Source organism: Punica granatum, chromosome 1 (genome assembly GCF_007655135.1).
Source record: "Punica granatum isolate Tunisia-2019 chromosome 1, ASM765513v2, whole genome shotgun sequence".
Lineage (NCBI taxonomy): Eukaryota > Viridiplantae > Streptophyta > Magnoliopsida > Myrtales > Lythraceae > Punica > Punica granatum.
The window spans coordinates 2,077,640-2,098,137 of NC_045127.1; the positions used below are offsets into that span (position 1 = coordinate 2,077,640).

The 20,498-nt window shown below is 39.4% G+C and overlaps 2 protein-coding genes across 3 annotated transcripts; one reads left to right on the forward strand and one right to left on the reverse strand.

The window, feature by feature from the left end:
* Positions 1-2,313: 2,313 nt before the first annotated feature.
* Positions 2,314-3,950, forward strand: LOC116193152 (transcription repressor OFP1-like). The gene has a single exon (XM_031521936.1). The coding sequence runs from the start codon at positions 2,490-2,492 to the stop codon at positions 3,663-3,665; it is 1,176 nt and encodes a 391-aa protein (XP_031377796.1). The 5' UTR covers positions 2,314-2,489; the 3' UTR covers positions 3,666-3,950.
* Positions 3,951-14,508: 10,558 nt separating this feature from the next.
* Positions 14,509-20,358, reverse strand: LOC116198602 (probable serine/threonine-protein kinase WNK5). Of its 2 annotated transcripts, none has more exons than XM_031528789.1 (7): positions 19,510-20,358; positions 16,956-17,221; positions 16,548-16,771; positions 16,297-16,454; positions 15,829-16,144; positions 15,352-15,747; positions 14,509-15,259 (listed from the first exon to the last, which is right to left on the reverse strand). In XM_031528789.1, exons 1-7 carry the CDS (start codon positions 19,600-19,602, stop codon positions 14,811-14,813), a joined length of 1,902 nt encoding a protein of 633 aa, XP_031384649.1. In that variant the 5' UTR covers positions 19,603-20,358; the 3' UTR covers positions 14,509-14,810. The 2 variants fall into 2 exon arrangements, with proteins under 2 accessions (XP_031384649.1, XP_031384658.1); XM_031528798.1 differs by lacking the exon at positions 19,510-20,358 and adding an exon at positions 18,199-18,231.
* Positions 20,359-20,498: the final 140 nt, after the last annotated feature.

Below are 20,498 nucleotides of genomic sequence, written 5' to 3' on the forward strand. Positions count from 1 at the left end.
GAAAGCACCAACGGATTATAATAAATTAAAAATTAAATGTTAATCATTTGAGTAACTGCAATAATTATTCTTATTGGCTTTTTCCCCTTTCTTTTCCATGTATTCATTTAAGCAATCTTCTGTCTCGTGATTGTCATGTTCATGTACTGCAAGAATTGAAAAGATTGATAATATCAACGAGAAAAGTAATAGTTAGGTGAATTAGCCTCAATTGTGAGTGAATAAATTTGGAGAACAGGGTTAATTTCATGTACCGAAGCCCATTTACCTACTGGACCCCCACCATCTCGGCCAAAAGTAGAAAAATCAAACTCTGTCCGGATATATTTTTTTGGTGTGTGTTTTAATATTTGAAAACTTGATAGGTCTCAACTAATTCAGTTCGAGTCGAGTTGACTTATTAAAGAGTAAAATTCTACCGACATGAATAATAATAAAAAATGCTAAACTACAATATATTATTATCACTGACTGAAATACAGTTCGGCTAGAAACTGTTATTCATAGGAAACCTGTTGAGAATGAAATTTTTGATATAGAGTATTGAAGCTACGTAATTTGTAACAATTACGGACCTATGACACCCCATAATATTAAAAACATGTAGTTTTTTATGCTGCATTTGGTTTCAAAGTAGGATTTTAAAATCATATTTTAATTTTGAAAAAGAGTGGTATAAATAGGGTACACCATTTGACTTTGTATGAGTTATTTTGTTTTGTTGTGAAAAAAAGTGATATAAATGGGGTTCACTCTTTGACTTTTTATGAGTTATTTTGTTTTGTTGTTGGTAAAATTAGGTTAAAATTGTGATTTTAAAATCACATTTGCAAACCAAACAAGCCATAATCATTGGAAAGCACATGCCGCGGTAATTAAACGAACTTATTCATTGTATATATCGTATTATTTCAGTCATAAATAATGGAATAAAATCTTGCGGCTAGCGCAATGAATTGCCATCGGGTAGATCTACCGTTGTATAAGGGAAGAGGTAATCAATTCCTTTCCTCTTGTTTACTTAGTTCAAACACCCACAACCTTCCTTCCAATGGGAGACTGTTCCTGGAATTGGAAGAAACTAATGCAGCTGAGAGCAATGATATCCCCTTATACTAGCTGCAGAGTTATTTCAGGTATTACTATATCTTTTTGGTATGATGCCTAGTTACCAGTTGGCCCATTGATTAACTATTGTTGTCGAGGACTGCAATGTTTTCCCTCACTAAGTGAACACGCAAAAGTTAGCGCAGTCCTGTTGCAAGGACAATGGCATTGGCCACGAAGCTCGGACCCACAAGCTGCTTTGATCCGGGACCAGGTTGTAGCACTCGAACTCTCCAATCATGATAGAGTCTTATGGACCCCCATAAATCCGGACAGTTCTCCATTGCAAATGCCTGGAAGTGTTTAAGAGTCAAAGGCCCAACACTGGAATGGAGTAACGCGATCTGGTTTGATGAACAGCTTCCGCGCTCTTCTTTCGTTAGCCGACTATGTGTACATAATAGATTAGTGACAAAAGACCGACTTTCAACATGGGGTATTCAACTTCAGTCAGCTGAATGTGAGTTTTGCAATACACAGTGGGAGACCCGCGAGCACCTCTTCTTTGAATGTCAAATCACCCAAGGAATTTGGAGGAGTTTGTTAGCCCGAGTTGGCTTGCATCGTCCTATGGTGAATTGGAATACGAAATTCTGTTGGATTTCTTCTCTTCGGGGCAGGAAACTCGATGTTATTTGTTTGAAACTTCTGTGGACTCACCACATATATTGTATATGGCATGAGAGGAACGCGCGGTTTTATCAAAGGCAAAGTTTATCTCCAGTGGCTATAGTTCAGAAGATTTTTGCAGATGTGAAGGCGAAGCTTTGCCTTTACCCTCGACTCTCCCACAAAATTATAAATGCTATCATACTCGGTCACATGTTTAACCCTCCTGATAGTTTCCATAGCTAATCGGTTTGGTAGTTTTATTGATGTGTATTGGGTAAATGGCCTCTTGATGTACGTACATTTTAATTAATGAAAGTCTCCACCATTTATCAAAAAAAAAAAAACTTTCCTTCCAATGAATATGATCCAATCAAACTACACAAAAAAACGATAAATTAGACCTGCAATAACATCAGAGATTCTGACCTACATAAATATTTTAATTGATTTTTACTCATTTAAAATAACCGAATAACAGTTAACTCTCATCAAATATTTAATCTGTTGGGACCCTCCGTTGGTGGGGCCCACGGGACTTCTCCCTCCCAGTCCCGGCTGCTGCTTAGATAAGCCACGCTGATCGACCCCTCCCAATACCTTTTCCCCCCCAACACTGAATTGAAGTCGTCACGGTTCTCCCAACCCGATTTCCTCTTTTTCCTCAACAAAACAATTCAATTCACCACATCATCATCATCATCATCATCATCTCCTCTTTCTTCTTCCTCTTCAAAAGCAGAGGCCTGAGGCAGAGAGGATCAAGCTGGAAAATGGGGAATCCCAAGTTCAAGCTATCAGACATAGTGCCACATGCCTGGTTCTACAAGCTCAAAGACATGAACAGGACAACGTCGTCAGGGTCAGTCCACCCGAACAAGAAGAACAACATGAACGGCTCTCTTCCTTCCTCCAACTCCAAGAAATTAGCCCACCAACAACCCGGCCACCTCACCGGCAGTACAACCACAGCCGCATCTCTCCCTCCTCTCAAGCCTCGAAAGTCCTACTACTTCCCCCGGGACCTCTCCCCGGGACTCCGTGACCCGCCCCAGAGGTCGTCTAAGCAGGGCCGGACCCCCAAGAAGTCCTCGAAGCCTAAGCCTAAGCCCAAGCCCGCTGCCCCCTTCCCTCCCTTGAAGCCTGCCCCGTATAATTCCTCCGCCAGCTTCAGTTGCCGTGCTTCAACGGACTCGGTCTGGACCAGGACCGAGGACGCCAACGCCTCCCCTGACTCCATCTTCGATAGCAGCTCCCCTGAGTTCAGGCTCGACCGGGTCCTCACACCCAAATCGCTTGGTAGCTGTGGCTCCAAGATCGATCCTGTCGCCGGTGATCCTGACATTATCATTCACGTGGATGAGAATTCTTTCGTCAGGAAACCTGCCAAGAGGCTGATGGGGCATCATAATTTCGACTCCTTGCCGAACGTCGAGCTGCCACCGATAGTAACCAAGCCTGCCAAGCCCAAACAGAATTACGGTGTCGATCACGTCCAAGTCATCGAAGACGACCGGTATACCAAGAAACCCATTAGGAAGGTCAGGGAGAACATTAGCAGTAGGAAAAGTGTTAGCAGAAGGTGCTCCATCAGCTCCTCCCCGAGGGTGAGGCTCAAGATAAATTCTCCAAGGCTTCCTAGCCGGAGAGCAGGTCAGGCTCGAAGGACAGTCAGTGGCGGGTCGGACTCCTCCTCGGCAGGAAGAAGGAAGCTGTCGGATAGCTTCGCAATCATGAAGTCGTCATTCGACCCTCAGAGGGATTTCAGGGAGTCGATGGTGGAGATGATAGTGGAGCACAACATCAAGGCCTCCAAGGACCTCGAGGAGCTCCTCGCGTGCTACCTGTCCTTAAACTCGGACGAGTATCACGAGCTCATCATCGAGGTGTTCAAGCAAATCTGGCTCGATCTCACCGACATTGATTCACTCCAAGTCGTTAATCAGTAGTGCCTCACCGAATCAAGATGCTGACTGTTTGTATATGGCATTGAATATGTTGTCAGAACAACAACAATTATACTATGTAGTCGTATTCTTATTAGTGCTTCAATTAGTGTTAATCGGGGCAAAAGGGGACATCGTAGTCCGTTTTTCCATTTTAGCCAACTGAGCAATATGGCCATTTTTCCCCTTGTATGATAAATCAACCTTGCCTTTTCTTTTCTTCTTTGGGCTGGGTATGTGAAAAATTGGTTCCAAATGGCTAAACATATATATATCCATTTTCAGCCATCACATAAATAGAAAACCACCGGTTCCATTTCGTGGCCTCAAAATAGACATTGATTGAGCGAATTTAAGAAGAAGAGAAATTAATTGATGTCATATCCAGACACATATAAAAACAACCTTCTTTCAATATTGTTTATGTTATTAAAAAGTTAAATAATTATATCGGTTGTCCGGCTTCATGATGGACGGACCAAGGGAACCTGAATGGGGCAGCTACCGCCCAAAATTTCAGGTTATAAGAAAATTCATAAATTAATCTTCAATTTTTTTTTTTTTACATTACATGAAATGGTACCTTAGCACCTACTCCGCTCCACCTTGATACAATTCCTGCGTCCGTCCCTGGTGGCTGATTTACTGTTCTGATTTTAATTATTACAAATTGGTTAGACTTGTGGAAACGTATTGGAGGGACTAATCTAGAGTAAATATTTTGGGTTGCAATCTAACATTAGATTTGGTGGTTAATCAAGCTTGATCAAACGCATGTATATATGTTGACCTTTCGGAGAGGTTGAATGCGAGAAATCTTTTGATGGGTGGGGTGGGATTTTCGACTTTATAGTGTAAGTGGTTGAGTGCTACAATTAATTAAATCTCATGGCAACCCCCCAAAAATTAAATAAATAAATAATAATGGATCAAAATTTCGGACAACCTGCTTGGATAAGGACGTTCAACCCTATTTCACATTTTCCTCCTCCGTCTTGTCACTTGAACATAATCTGTACAGGGACGAAAAGGATACTGTTAGTAATTGACATTACAACCTAGCTAAAACGACACATGCTAGCCTCGAATGATCAGTTTTCTTCCAGGAAAACTATATTGTTCTCATAATTAAGTGTACTAATTGTTCCATTTTCATATGGGTTAATTGCACCAATGATCCAAAAAGTTTCATAAAAGTTACACGTTAATCCAATTTTTTTTTTAGTAATTTGTTGATACATTAAGTTTCAAAACCATTTTAATGCAATGCATTCCGTCATCACTTGTTTGACGCGTTAGTTTGATGCTGATGTGACTTATTACGTGTCAGTTTCTAATTTAAAAATAAAAATAAAAATAAATCTTATTTTTTTAGAAACAAAAATCAAGTTAAAAAAATTTCCCTCTCTCCTCTTTCTCCGGCATCCCTCTCCTCCATCTCTTTTCTCAGAACCTTCACGCCTTTCTTTCCCCCATGGGCGACCGTGTATGTCAAAGCTCGAAGCGGTAGTCGGAAGGCTCGTGGTCGCTGGAGACCTCTCTCTCCTCCTACTTCTCCCTCTGCGATCTTGCAAAAAAAAATGTTTTTGAGTGAAAGTGGGGTAGGGTCACCGATCCCAGATCTCTCAAGATATCTGGTGTCAGGGTGGGGCTGCCCTCGTTGGTGACCCCACCCTCCGACCAAGCTTGCCGACAGAGTGAGCCTACCGGCATCCTCGATCAAAGGGTAGGGTCATGAGTAGGAGAGCCCCCATCCCTGACTCGAGAGATATCGAGTTAGGTCTGACCCGGGATCTCTTGAGTAGGGGGTGGGGTCTCCCCTGGCCACGACCCCATTCCCCGACTAAGCTAGCCGGTTAGCTCAAATCCTGTCGACAAGCTCGGTCGAGGGGTAGGGTCATCGGCGGGTTCGGCCCCACCCCGATTCAATCGCCCTTAATAATAATAATAATAATAATAAGGTGGAAGACAGCGAGGAGAAAGAGGTGAGAGGGACCGGACAAGCTTTCAAAGAGTCGATGAAAGCTCTGATAAGGACTTTAATGACCTAGGCTGATAATCTGTGATTTTATTTTGTTGGGTTAATTAGGGTTGGGGAATCTCTTGGAATCGGAGTTTAGAAGAAGAGGTTGGAGAAGGAGATCGGGGAGAGAAGTCAAAGAGCAACCGGAGATGGTTGAGATGGTGATGATGTGATGACGATCTAGGGTTTCTTCAATGGAGGGCGAGAGAAGAAGATGAAGATTTGATTTTTGTAGGGTAAATTGCATTAGTGGTCCAAAAAGTTTTACAAATGTTACAATATGGCACATATTTCACGGGTTTTGGCGCCCTTCTGTGTATCCACCTTGGCCACGTCAGAAAGGTACTGACACGTAGTGAGTCACGTCAGCCTCGGCTTGACGGCGTCAATCGCGAGATGACGGTATGTACTATACTGAAACAATTTTAAAAGATTGTATACCATTAAGTAGCACAAAAAACTGATTGTAACATATTTATAAAACTTTTTAGACCACCAGTACAATTTATTATTTTTATATTTATCACATGAAATAAGTTTTTGCACATTTGGATATGATTTTATGCGTCTAATTGGTATCGCTTCCCATTTCAGCCACCAACTCTGTCAGTGGCACCTCAGGGAACCTGATTGGATTGAGCAACTAAATTAACCACTGAAAGTTCGCGAAGTCATTTACCCTGCAAAGAGGGCTAATGAGAAATTTTACGGAAATGGTAGAGAATTTTCAGAATAATTGGCGTATGATGAACTCCTTTTTGACTCCAACCCCATACGATACAAGAAAAATCTGATGAGTTGACTCTAAGAGCCATATAGACAGAGGTTGTTCTATCAGATTTAATTTTTTTTTTGTCATTTGGCCAGCTAAAAGGCGAAAATGGCACAATGATTTTGTCTCGGTTACTTCCCAGTGAATTTCATTTCTGCCGACTCATATGTACGTGAAGATCAACAAGATGCATGCACGTACGTATAGTTTGTATGACTGAAATGAGAAAATATTGAGTGAATAATACACAACTACTTGATTGTATAAAATTTCATCCTTGAATTACACGTGTACTATAAGAAAAAAAATAAAATTAAATAGTGAGACACTTGTCATTAAGGAGCGAAGTTTTACACAACTAATGGTGTGTTTGGTTTTAGAGTTGAATTTTGATTTTAATTGGGTTGTAATGATTGTTTTGTTAAATTATGAGAAAAAAGTGTGAAGAAGTAATGAATAGTTGAGAAAATTTAGTATTGAAAATTGAATTTAGTATAATGAAGGTGTATGTGAATTGATGTATGGATCCCATCTTTTTTACTTTGAAGAATTGATATATAATTAAAGTTAGAATTAAAATTTTAAAATCCGATTACGAAACCAAATGAAATATAAGTGATTGTGTTACTCAGTCAATATTTTCTCCACTGAAATAACCAAACGGTTAGCTTCCTGGAAGGGATTAACCTCCGCGTGCCCCAACGTCGATGGAACCTACGTAGGGAAGTACTTGTTTTCCATGCCACAAACGAGCAAACAAATATTGTTACTGCGAAGAAAGTGCAGTCCTATTGGATGATTTTGTTTTTTGGGTAAGCGGCGATTGGATGGTATTGTAGGAAGAGAGTTTAATTAATTTTAGTGCATTAATCTGAGATATATATGATTGGTTCTTTCCAAGGAAATGTCGACGTACTCTTGATCATAATGATCGGGCCAGAAGATTAGGATGCTCTTGATATATGCCCTCGAAATATGGTCAGGTCAACGGTCATGTTCTGATCATATAATAATTATAGCATTTCGTAGCGGACGACGAGGGGATCCATTGACTAATAGGCAGTGAAATTCGAATCCCACAGTTGACTAAGAATATTAAACAATTCCATGACTGTGTCGGATTCTTCAAATTAATTTGTTTGAACTTTGTCATAACAAGACAATGTATTGCTGATATATCTATGGGAGGGTTTTCCTATACTACTGATCGATAAGTGACAACGAACCAACCCTAACCAACGTCCACGTCGTAATGGATGTTATTATATATATCGACAGTACCCTATGTATAGTTATGAGACAACAACTAGCTAGCCAGCCCAAATAATATATACACAATATATGATATTGTTATAATAGAACAACAAAGGACACCCTTGTATCAGAAATCAATCCATATATATATATTATATATTATATATATGATTAATTATTATTTTATTTTAGGATTTTTTTGCCATTTATTGTTGTTTCTATGAAATAAATTTACCCATTTCCGTTGTCTTCGGCTGTCTTTACATGATTCATTCATTCATGTATATAGTACTCCATTGCTTTATCCGTATCCCCTCTTCTTCTTCTTCTTTTCCGAGTAATTTGTTCACTTTCTTTATTGCTTTGAAGGGGCTTTTGTGCTCGTTAACCGAGTTAGGACCATGACTATCCACTATCTCAATTGCATCCATAGGATCTCGACAAGCATGTTCTCATCAATTGAATTATTAAAACAACGCCGCATGATCGAGCTGTTTAAATTGGACCACAAATGTAACTGCAAGATTTACATATACAATGAGTCCAGGCCCTACGAGGGGAGACCTTTGCACCCCGATTTTCAATACCAATATATATTTGTACGTACATGTCACTGTATTCTCTACATATATAACCGTGCCCTGAGAGACCGACTAATATATTTCACTCGATTGATTGGCACTCGGTGACGCGTGAGTTGCTTGTCTAGTGACTCTTGGTGGACCCGAGTCCAGGTGATTCTCTAGTGGCTATGGGGGCATCATTAACCGTACGTTTAGTAATTGTGAAATGACAAGGAAAAAACAAAAATCTGCATGATATTAATAGATATAGAGAGGTATGGGTTGGGACTTTAGGGAGAGCGTGTAATAAATCTATTGGGCCGTGGGCAGGCTGCCGCTGCTCTGTACGGTGTCCGGGGGGAGCCGCAAGTATTGACGGCCGGCGGGTGGAGTCAAACCAACATCTTCTGATCCCCAGGCGATCGTCCGTAGATCCTGGGTCCTGCAGTTTCTTTAGACAATACATATACTGATACACAATCGGATAATATAACAAAATTATACGACATTTACCATCATTTGTAAATTATTCTAGATCGTTGTTTTAATTTGGAAATCTCGAAGTGCATCGAAAATGAATGATCACCACGATAATAATTGGCATGCACGTTCCAGAGATCCGTCCCTCTCACCTCTCCATCGCAGAATGGCTTCTGAACCCTATGCTCGACCCGAGAGAGAGAAAAGATTTTGTCAATCAAATGCTTCTTAATCTCGTCGGCAATCTTAATGTATATCATGTTCGTGCTTTAATACAATGTTTTTGTCCACCAAAAAAGGAAAAAAAAGCTTCCTAGGTCACAACATCAACATGAATGAGGTGAAGATTTGATTGATATAATTAGCACGAATATTTTCTTCTTTATAATTTAATTCCTTCGCATATTTATCATACGAGACAACCTCTTCTTATTATTGTTCGATCAATTTTCGGTTTTTGATATATAGTGGGATAAGATAGAAGTGTGCAACCTACCAAATCACTCCTAGGCACTTTTTATTTATTTATTTATAAAGAAAGCATAAATTTTAGTACAATAAAAAAAATTAAATAATTAATAAAAAAATCACGAATAATTCTACTTGGATATCAAATCTACGACCTAAAAGTCCACAGGTAATGACGTGTGCTTACTATACTACTATATTTTTTTATCGCTACTTGGCACTCTTTGACGATGGGGAGGACCCACACGCACCGCTCTAATAATTGCCCTACTAGCACAGCTCCCACGTGTGGTCATAATTTTTAACTCAATTAATTCCTGATCTATCTCCTTCTGACATACGGAAATTATTGTCCAAACTCATATTAATATATTCTGAATTATGAATTTTTGCGACAACATGGTCATATGTCCTTTGCATAATAAATCTTCATGGAAATGACTATAGGGACAGGTTTTTTCTATATAGAACGTGCTTCGAGTTCAGTTGATTTTTAGGTCAAATATCCTTTGAAGTGGTGTACCTCAAAGATTCATGTTATTAGTTAATACTAATTATCTCTACCTACCCGGAAAAAAAAATTATCTCTTGAATTAAAGTCGGGGCTAAACTTGGGAGGGACTTTGTTTCCAGTACAAGGGTTTGAAACCTAATAAAATCGCCTTATGATTACAATCAAGTCAATACTCCAATAGGATTTGTCTAAGCAATAAAATGAGGATATTCGTGAAGTATCTAAATGAAAGAAAAAAAACGTTGAACCCGAGCCACATATATATCCCTCGTCTACTCTAATTTTCATGGAACAAATCCATTCAATAAAGAAAAATAAACCGATCAAGGAATTGAAGGACAATGTGAGAACTTTAGTGGTAGAAAGGAGACCGCGCCCGAATTCTTTTTTATTTATTAATGTTTTAAATGGTATTTAATTTGTATAAAATGTAATATAAGATCAGACTCAAATGTCTTGAAAATTAATAAAAATTTCACATGCTTTTACTGAGGCGACCCACGTACACATGGATTAGAAGGGGTGATCAGAAGTGGCTTAGAAGTGGTGATTTATCCTTTTTTTTTCCCGCTGAATAAAGCACTTTGTTAATAAGTGGTTGCGTTTACATTGAATCCTAGACTTACATCTGAATATTTCTCGAAAGTGCATAATGAGTGAAAAATTAATAATGAGCCATATTGACTCAAGTCATGAGTTAGGGAGTTATCAGTCTTAAGGGTCCATGAACATAACCAATATGAAAAGAGTTTTAGAGTTATAAAAATATCCGAAACTATACTTTTAATTTTTAATGGGGAGTTTTATGGGTGTAAAATGACGTCTACAAGTAGTAATGCATCGCAGCGTAACCAAATCTTCTTCATTCCTCTTTCTGCAGCTATATTTAGGCAAGCAACTGTTCAGACTTTTGCCCGAAGTGGTTTGTCCTCTTGCGATACTTGGAACCATGATAGTGCAGGTGGGCTGTTCAAGGGTTGTAGTATTCCCGCCAGGCATGATCTGCTGCTATTCCAGGATGTATCTGTATATCCCAAGGTGATTCCTTCCAGGCAACACGATAAAAGATATAATCGCCATAGAAATGTTCTAATTTATCGAAGCTGGTTAGGCAAAAAGGACATAGGATTTTTTTTCGATGAATCAGGGGAGGATTTCACTAGTTATTCACTGAAAATGGAGTTAATAGCGTTCATTGATTTTTAGGTTTCATATGGCTTTTCACACGACTCCACTAGGATTTATGAATCTATGCTTCTGGTCTATGAGGCTAAATGATTTGATAAAATACTTTCCTTACGTGTTTGGAGTTAAAATTGCTGAGTCTTGGTAGTCTTTTTGCGGTAGGTGCATGTTGAGCATCCTGAATCCTGAAGTGGTGATTTATCATGCATGCAATCCAATAGACAAAAATCTAGGGAGAATCCTCACCGAAAGATAAAATGAATTTAATATGTGTCAGTGCAGAAAAAGACAGCTTCATACACGTCCAAATCCGTTCATTTTCAAAGGTGCTATTACTAAATTTATGTTCTTTCAGATAAGTCGGCCGGTCGATGTCATTAAGAAGATATATCTTATTAGAATTAAGCACGGTGGGCGGGAGGAAAGATTTGTGGGCATGTGTGAGTAAATACATGATAAGATTTGTTAAAATTATCGAGATGATTTGTACAGTTTTGGAAAGAAGACATACTAATCGTGTTACACAGATCATCAAATTGATGTTCTTCCAAATAAGTCGACTGGCCGATCATGTCAATAAGAGTAGGTATTTTATCATAAGTAAATGTGATTGACGGGAGAAAAAGATTTGTGGGGCTCGGAGTGTTCAATAGCCCATGATAAGATATATGTGGAGATATTCGTATTCAATTTTGAGGAAAAAAAAGTTAATAATAATAATAAAAAACTTTTATATTTTTAAAATTTTAGCACGAATTTTATTTTTTATAAAAAAATTACGAACTTTGATTTTCTTGTTACATTAGGCATCCGTGCCATTTTCCATCCATTTTGCTTACACGGTGAAAAACAGTACTTGCGTTGTAAACAGTATCACGCCGCATCAAGAAATAGCCGGGATTGAGACCCTACCCGCCGAAATAGGAACAATCCCTAGTTTTTTTTTAAAAAATTATTATTTTTGCTGAGGTGACGTGACACCGTTTGTAACGTAAGTACTATTTTCCGCTACATCAAAAAGATAGATGAAAATTGACACAAATACTTAACGTGATAAAAAAATCAAAGTTCATGCTTTTTTATCAAAAAATAAAGTTAGTGTTGAAATTGAAAAATAAAAGGATCAAAAGTTAATATTTTTTGGATGATTAATAAAGAGAAATGAACATAGTATGTTATCCATATCAGCGAACTGATGTCAAACTTTACAAAATACAGTACATTGCCTTAAAAAATTATTAAAAGATGATTAGTTTTTCTAGAGAAAAGAGTGTATTGTACAAAAGTATGTGAAAAATTTTAGATTCAATAGTCCTAGTGAAAATATTCATCACTCTTTATTTATTAGGTAATAAAAATTTTATTTTATCATATATTAAGCTGATGTACCTCCTGTTCAATACAATCGAAAGAGAAAACACATATTCCATCATATTCACCAAATTATGTTGTCGACACTGACAGTACTCATAATTTTATTTTATTTTTTTCAGTGTACCACTAATTTTGTTATGCAACTCAATTATTTAGTTTTCTTCCTTTCTAGAAAATTCACTTTTATTTTATGGGAAATTCATCCACTTTTGCGCACGGGTGGAGGTGGGAGCAAAATCGCAGACTTGGAAGATCGATGTCCGGATTCGTTGTCTGTTTTGTCTGTCTGGCCCACCACTCCCCCAACATCCGCCGAGAGAGAGAGAGAGAGAGGAGGCAACAGTGAGACCAAAATTATAATTTATAATATTTAATGATTAACTAAAAAGTATCCACCAAAGTTTGGTGACCCAGTGATTATGGCTTGAATCAGTTGCCTTAACTTGTCATATGTTCGTTCGAGTCACCTTCTGTGCAAGAGTCTTGCGTATAGCCGTAAAGGTTTGTGAGAGAGCTTTCTCGAACTTAAGGGAGCTCATGTAAGTTTGATCCTTACAGCTCATGCCTGCTTGTAATTATCGGATTCAGAGAGTATGATTGTCCGTTATTCTAAACTTCTTATTTTTTAATATAATTTAAAAAAATAAAAAGAACAATTTCCTCCATAATTTCCACACGTACCAATTTATCAGCATATTGATTCAATAAATATGGATCTATTATTGTCCTCTGCTGACTTCGACAAATAAAAAATTTCCATAGATTAGATTCATAGGATAGATAGATTAGCCATAGGTGGGGTGGGGGCCTGACCTTTTGCGTCGGTGCGATGAAAGATTCTCATAACAACGCAACAAACAAGCAACACTGACTTATTACCAAGTAAAAACAAAACCAACACTGGGCTTGTATACTTCACCACAATTTTATTTATATGTCTCATTTCCTTCTCGACTTGCCAAAATTTTACATATTTCTTCCCCTTGTATAAGGAAAGAGTGTGTGTATGAACCTGCTAATCGATCCGATTCGAGCAGCCGGGAAGTCCCGATATGACGTCAAGAGGATGCATGTTCTTTTTTTTTTTTTTTATTACAAAAGATGTACAAAGCCTAGTACAATGAAGACGAAATCCTAAATAACTAATAAAGGGGTAAGGATGGTCTCATTAAATATCAAACTTGTAACCTCTAGATCGATAGGTGAAGATGTGCACCACCACGTTACACCATCTTGTGACTAAATAATTAATAAATGGACACGAATAGTCCCGTTAAATATTGAATTTGCGGTCTCTAGATGAATAGGTGAGAATGTACGCTATTACATTATATCATCTTTTGATGGTGATGCATGTTCTTTCGCGGGTAGTTTCTTTTGAGTGGAATTCTCAAAAGATTGTGACGTACATTAAGAAAATTTTACATGTTAATTGATTAAAGGTCTTTTTCATTTCCAATGAGATAACAGACATATCGGGTACATATGTGGCTGCATTGGTACCGGATATCCGATAAAAACAAAGTTGCCAGACATAAGTAATCAACTTGGAAGTGCTTGAACATCATGTCACATTGATTATATCTTGAATCGTGATTAGTGAAGCTTCAATTAATCTAGCCATTTTTCCCCTGAACAGGGCCCTATCAACCGGTCTTGTCACTCGGGAAATAAGAGATTCCTCTTCGTACGTACGTCGTCTGTATTATCTAATCTCATGATAATTACTTCACCCAGCTTTAGTATCAGTTGGAAATTGGAAAAACAGACTGCTTTGGGGGCCCACCGCCGGAGTCATCAAAATGGAGAAAAAAAATAAAAGTGGGCCTTTACCAAGCCCAACCATTGGATGTAGCCCATATCTGATTTCCATTTTTCCGGTAAAATCACGAAATGTCCGCGGCCAATATTAACTCCATCCGCACATTGGCTTTGTCCTGTCCACGAGGTGTGATTCCACCCTGTTGATGATCTTTCGTTTGCTTTATTTGGTTATTGTTGCTTTCATCTCGGAGCTTCGCAGTCATATCAAATAATTTAACACTGAGTTAAATGTAAATCGCATCCATTCGTAAAATTTTGAAGTTCTTCCGTCCTTAGTTTGAGTTTCTCTCTGTAGAGGCATTGCCAAGAGACTCCGCGAAATGTAACACAATCTTGATGAGTGACACTTGATCGACCTTCTCGGTTCGAAAAGGGAGTAGCCAGGAGTCTCAAAATAAGCACACCAGGTAACAGTTTTATTAACTTCACAAAATGCAATTTCAGACCCCTAATACATCGCATTTACACATCCGAGATATAATGGCCTTCTTCTTCTTCTCGGATTTGCCAACATATTAGACATATCATCGTATGGAAATGTTCGCAGAAGCATCACTTAAAGACTCACGAAACTTACATGTAAAAAGAGCAAACCGTTTGATGATGTAACATCATGTACTGACCAAACCAGCTTAATAGTTTCACCATTGGAAACGTTGCTTGTCCTTCTCTAGGCTCTTGCCCTACGAGATCAGCACGGGTCTTGAAACCCGATGTTCTCAACTGCCCCGACAGTCTTGAACATCCGCCTTTTGTTAATGACGTCCTCCACCAGAGACTTGTGGAGGAGCTGCCTCCGGATATCTACCATTGACCTGATTCGTGGTACTCCTCTGTGTTTATGATTCGAGCACGAATGATGGGCCCCGGATTGATCATCAGGTGGGCAATGGTATTGATGAGAGTACATTATTTGCTTGTTCAGTCTGGGACAGAACCGAGAAGCAGCAGCAGCAGCCGCAGCAGCTGCTGTAGTCTGGTGGGACTTTGAATTGCAGTGAGCATGACGATCCGGCCCCTTTCTCGGGCTGAGTAGATCAGGATCATCTAACTCGTTCGCTGAGAAGTAGTTGAAGTTCGAGTACTTGAAGGAGTTCATGGAGCTCTGAGAAGCCGTGTCATCATTTATGAACATATCATCTGCAACCAATATTCCGCATTTCATGTTCATCAGCATTAATTGCATCATATATTCTAAAAAATAATCACGATCCATTTGATTATCATTTCACCAGGAAAGAAGAACATATCCTGAAGCCAACTCCGGCAAGAGCCAATGTCGATTCCATCGTTTGAAAGGGTGATGTCGTGATATGAATTATGATTGATGAAAGCCGGAAGGGAGGCTTGGGACGACGAATGCGACGAGGAAGCGTAGAATGGATGCTGGCTCCCACATTCTGCTTCATCTTCTTCTTCACAGTTAAAGCTCTCTTGGCGATTGAAGTTGAATGGAAAGCTCTGTCTTTTCCAAGTCGGGACAAGAGATGCTATCTCCTTCTCGATCATTTCGGCGATCTCGGCAGGGTCCCAATCAGTTATCTCTAACTCCTTCACCATCTCGGTAGCTACATCCATTGTCGTGTCATTCACAATGTCGAACGAGAAGAATATGTTCCTGGCATGACCTGTGCGGCAGAAGGACGATAAAGTGTAAGTCCTTTTCACTTCGAATATATTGTGGCTTTCACTTTTCAACGATTACATACCATCTTTATCGGAGATCTGTACTTTGAGATAGATTATATCGTCCTCTGGGTTCTTGGTCCCCGTGATCATCATGTCCGTATCCCTCGTGGGTTTGGCCACCACTAGCGAGATATTTGCATCAATCAACGTCCGAGTAGGAGATGAGTTCTGAACTCTCTGAACACGCACCAGGATATCGCCATCATCAGTTGCGAGGAAAGGATCAAGCAACAGTTCATTAGCAGGCAATCTTTTTGAAGCAGTCTCCAAGCATCTGCCAATGATCTCCCGAGCTTCGTCATCTTGAATCCGGTAGAAAGCTTCAGGTAATTTTCCCTATATAGTAATTTTAAGAGTCAAGTCAGTTCTTGTGCAGGCACAAGGTTTAGCTGCATCTATAAATATCCATAATCCTCTAGGAATTTAATCGATTTGCCACCATCACGCCTGATTCAGTCAAGCTATCTGATGATGTATCTTTTTCGTACCGAGGTGACTTTCTTGTAAATCTGAGCCGGATTTGTACACTCGCTATATGGATACTCGCAAGTGATCATCTCCAGAACACACATGCCGAACGAGTAAATATCTACCAGCTCAGTGTACTTCTCTTCGTACAGCTCAGGAGCCATGAATTCCGGTGTCCCTGCTTGTCCAAAATCAATTGATCAGTTAGTGCATTTAATATGCAATTTGACAAGCCGCGTGGCAAAGAGGAACGTAATACTATATCACGTGCCTATGACACTGTGAGCGTGTTGGGAGCCACGAAGGATAGCCGCCAGCCCGAGATCGCCGATCTTGATCTGACCAAGATGGCCATTGACGAAGATGTTATCGCACTTGAGGTCCCTGTGGATCACCGGAGGGTCGTGACTGTGGAGGTAGGCAAGGCCCCTCAGGATTTGGCGCGCCCAGTTCTTTACTGCTCTAATGTTCACTCGTAGGTACTTGTGCCGGTACCTGCAAATTGTAATGACAACTCAATCTACGAAGTGATGGAAACGGGATTCTGAAGCAAACACCGCAGGTTCTAGGATAAGCCAATTATAAGAGGACATAGATCACTCAGACATGTTGATCAGTTAATGCGGAGCAAAAGTACAGAGATTTTTATAGAAGATGCAAGGCCAGACTAGTAACTTACTCGCGAAGGGTGCCAGAGGTGAAGAGTTCAGTGATGAAGTTGAAGGTACGGCGGTCAGGGTCGACCCAGGAGGAATGGAACTTCATGATGGAGGGGTGGTTGAGATCCTTAAGGAGATGAACCTCAGAGTAGAGCCGCTGCAGCTCCACCGGCGAATGGAACACGTCGTTGAGCCTCACTTGGTTCCATGCCACCTCGATCCCCATGACCTCATCAAACGCCTTGTACACCGTCTTCATTGCTCCTTTTCCCAGAACTTCTCGAAACTGCAATGATCAATCACCATCACTTAAATCATATTTTTCAGGATTACTGCATTCATACTTTCTCAATTTACAGACATCGAAGGTTACTTTTTTTGGTGTCTGACATTTATTGATGCATAATGTATGTTCAAATCGATATACATCTCGATCGAATATATTAATCTGCCGTGTTTTGAAGCTTAATTGCACTATGTGAAGGTTTCCTACGGCTTACGAGGTAAGGAGAATTCACATTTTACTTGTCAATTATCTCTCTCCAACCATACCTATGGTTGATACTAATTTCATTTAACCGTCAACTGGTCACTAGCTACTAGCCATGACATGTTTTTAGTGGATTTTGAATCATCAGGCTGCAAGTTAAATCAACCACCCACTGGAAATCTAATTACGGTTGAGCCACGTATTGTCAATCAATTCAAGATGAATTCAAGAAAAGATATGTACATCTACAAAGTAGTTATGTTATCATATACTGGCATTTATGTTTATTTATATAAGTAGTATAATTAATTAGTAAGAAATTGTTTAATGGGACACGATGCCTGCAAGAGCCATATATCAATGGTACCGTGAGGTTCACCTATGAAGTACTCCCCTTCAATTGTAAACGAGGGGCTCTACGCGTACTCGATAGTCAATCTATTTAATAATTTCATCGCACACGGTACGTGTCGGCAAGAATAGTGACGTGACTCTTAGACATTTATATGAGCCGATCGATCGAGTTGGGGGGTGGAGAAAGCGAATTGGATGGAGTGCGTCAATTGATGAGCCTATATGAAAGACGCAAGGAATATTAATTATAGTCGAGAGGCCACGTCAATTTGGGGCAGGCTGTTCTTATTTAAAATGTGAAAATTCGAATTGCCACCTTTCCATGACCGTTGACCCAACCTTATGCTAAATTATATAGATATTGGCGATTATAATGAATATTTGTCTATGATGTATATTTCAATTAACCAGAGCTTTACCAAAAGCATTGACATCATTTGAGGGTCCACCTGAATATCATATGGGCACGCTTCAGTGATATTCTAGCAGGTACTCCGGAGTACACATCTAGAAGCAACCAAAGAGTGGACTTACTTGATTAACTAAAACAATAGAGACTAATCATATGTATTTCTTTATGGAAAAATACATATAGATTGATATAAAATTTATGTTTTTCCTTTGGATTTGTTCGACAAATTCAAATCATGTCCATGTTGCATATTAGATTTTAGAGATACTGTTGCTACTTGTGTGTATGACTGGAACGCAAACGCAATAATCCCAAAACACAGGATATACACACTATATATGAACGGGCAATTGATCATGTGAAATGTGAATGAATATTTGCCAAACTAATTCCGATATTTCAATATCTTGAAACCATGAATCGGCTTACCAGATACCTAGCTAGCGAAAAATCCCAAGCTCTATATAAAGCAATTCTAGGGATGTTCATAGGTTTCTGTAAATGGTTTTTTATCGTTCTCAAACCCAAAAAAAAAAAAAGGTAAAGGATTTTGTCCATTGGGTCACAGGAAGGGTTTATGGATTCTTCATCAAAATCCTGGAGAGTTTGGGAACGATTTGGTATTTTGCATCAAAACCCATCCTAAACCAATTAAGTTATAATTACTAAAATTCTCCTATTCCTTTGTTAATTTTTATAAAGTAACCTTCAATTAGTGTTCATCCATCACCCTCGCCCTTGACATCTTCCACCCGTGCCTATCATCTTCGGCCCTCTTTCTCTGCTATTCCAGCCTCTCCACATCGGTCAAGTACCGATCTTTTCGAGCTATCACATAGTTCCATCGAAATCTATTGTTTCCTTTTCATTTTATTGATAAAACTCAATGTTATTGAACTCTTTCGAGTGCGATATTAATTTAATCGATGTTTTTTCTCTTGAAACTCATTTGATATAATATTTGCTTTGTTGTCGCTGCTATTCAGGTTTTTTTTTTTTTTCATATAATGGCTAAGAGTGTATATACGTGAAAAATATGGGCTTCCAATGGGAACCCGTTAACTTAGAGGGAAGGGTTTGGAAATTTTTCTCTAAATTCTTAACGGGTTTGGAAAGAGTTTGGAGGACGACCCTTTTTAAAGGTTTTGGATTTGGGAAGGATCCAGCTGTCCCAAATCCTGTCCATGAATAACTCCAAGCAATTCGATGCGCAACATATAGCAGAACTATGTGAACATCTTAACAATATGATATGGATACGGTACATAGACACACAAAACATGCATGCAAGCACAAATGGAAATGAAGAGAAACTTACTCGGCCATAACGACCCGAGGGGTCAGTCTCAGCATATCCTGGGGATGACTTTCCCCCATCAAGGCAGCCTCCTCTCGAACGAGGCCTCTGCATGGCTAATTCGCTTGTCAACCCGAACGAGTCGAGGACTTTTAAAAAACGGGCTCTTACGTGCAACTTATAACTATATGGAGAACTTGAAGTTGTGTAGCTATATGGAAAAGTATATAGTCTTGAGGAAGCAAACGTAACTTAGGTGAGGGAGAGGGGGAGGAGAGAGAGGGAGGAGAGGAAATCAATCAATCTCGTGCTAGAAGGAGATCCGTGGTTTTCCCTCATGATTTTCGTAGGAGAAGACGCCGAACAACAACCAGAAGAGCCTGGAGTAGTCGATGCTGAGCATGATCCACCCGATCATCTTCGCGCCAGCTGCCCTTGACCTCGTGTAGTTGTCGTAGTGAACCCTATTGTTCATTTGGTCCCTCAAGGAAGAGATTTGCAAAGACAAGCGATATAGCAAGTGAAAAAAAGAAAACGCCAATAAAAGATTTTTTTTGTGGGTGTTGATGGGATGGGATGGGATCGAAAATTTCCTAGCTAGTGTGTGCAACTGTGTGAGATACAGGTGGAAGGATAGCAATATTCCCTCTCACCCAATCAGGGAATTTTTTTTCCTTGAATTTGAGGAGAAATCCAAGCAAAAAAAGCTAATTAATGGATGAAATGAGAGAGAAGGAGATGTGAGCTGAGCTGATTCTGAATTTGAAGAACCTGTGGCCTCTCTTTGGTAGTATCATTTGTGGATGATGTGATGGCTTAGAAGAGAACAAAATGAAATTGAAGAGAAATGATAGGAAGAATCTCAATTTCTGCTTAGGGCTAAAAAGGATGAGAGAAAGAGACTTAAGGAGATGTTCTTGCTTTCTTTCTTTCTTTCTTCCTTTCTTATGCTTTGTTGGAGGCTTGAGAGAAAGAGACAGACGTAAGTGGGAGGAAGAAGAAGATGATGA

Bases quoted from the DNA above. Each gene is read 5' to 3' on its own strand.
- LOC116198602 (XM_031528789.1), bottom strand. From the start codon at position 19,602: ATGCAGAGGCCTCGTTCGAGAGGAGGCTGCCTTGATGGGGGAAAGTCA. The intron at 15,748-15,828 runs GTATGTAATCGT...TCTGCCGCACAG, and splicing joins ACAGATCTCCGATAAAGATG to GTCATGCCAGGAACATATTC. The intron at 15,260-15,351 runs GTGAAATGATAA...TATTGGTTGCAG, and splicing joins GGATATGTTCTTCTTTCCTG to ATGATATGTTCATAAATGAT.
- LOC116193152 (XM_031521936.1), top strand. From the start codon at position 2,490: ATGGGGAATCCCAAGTTCAAGCTATCAGACATAGTGCCACATGCCTGG.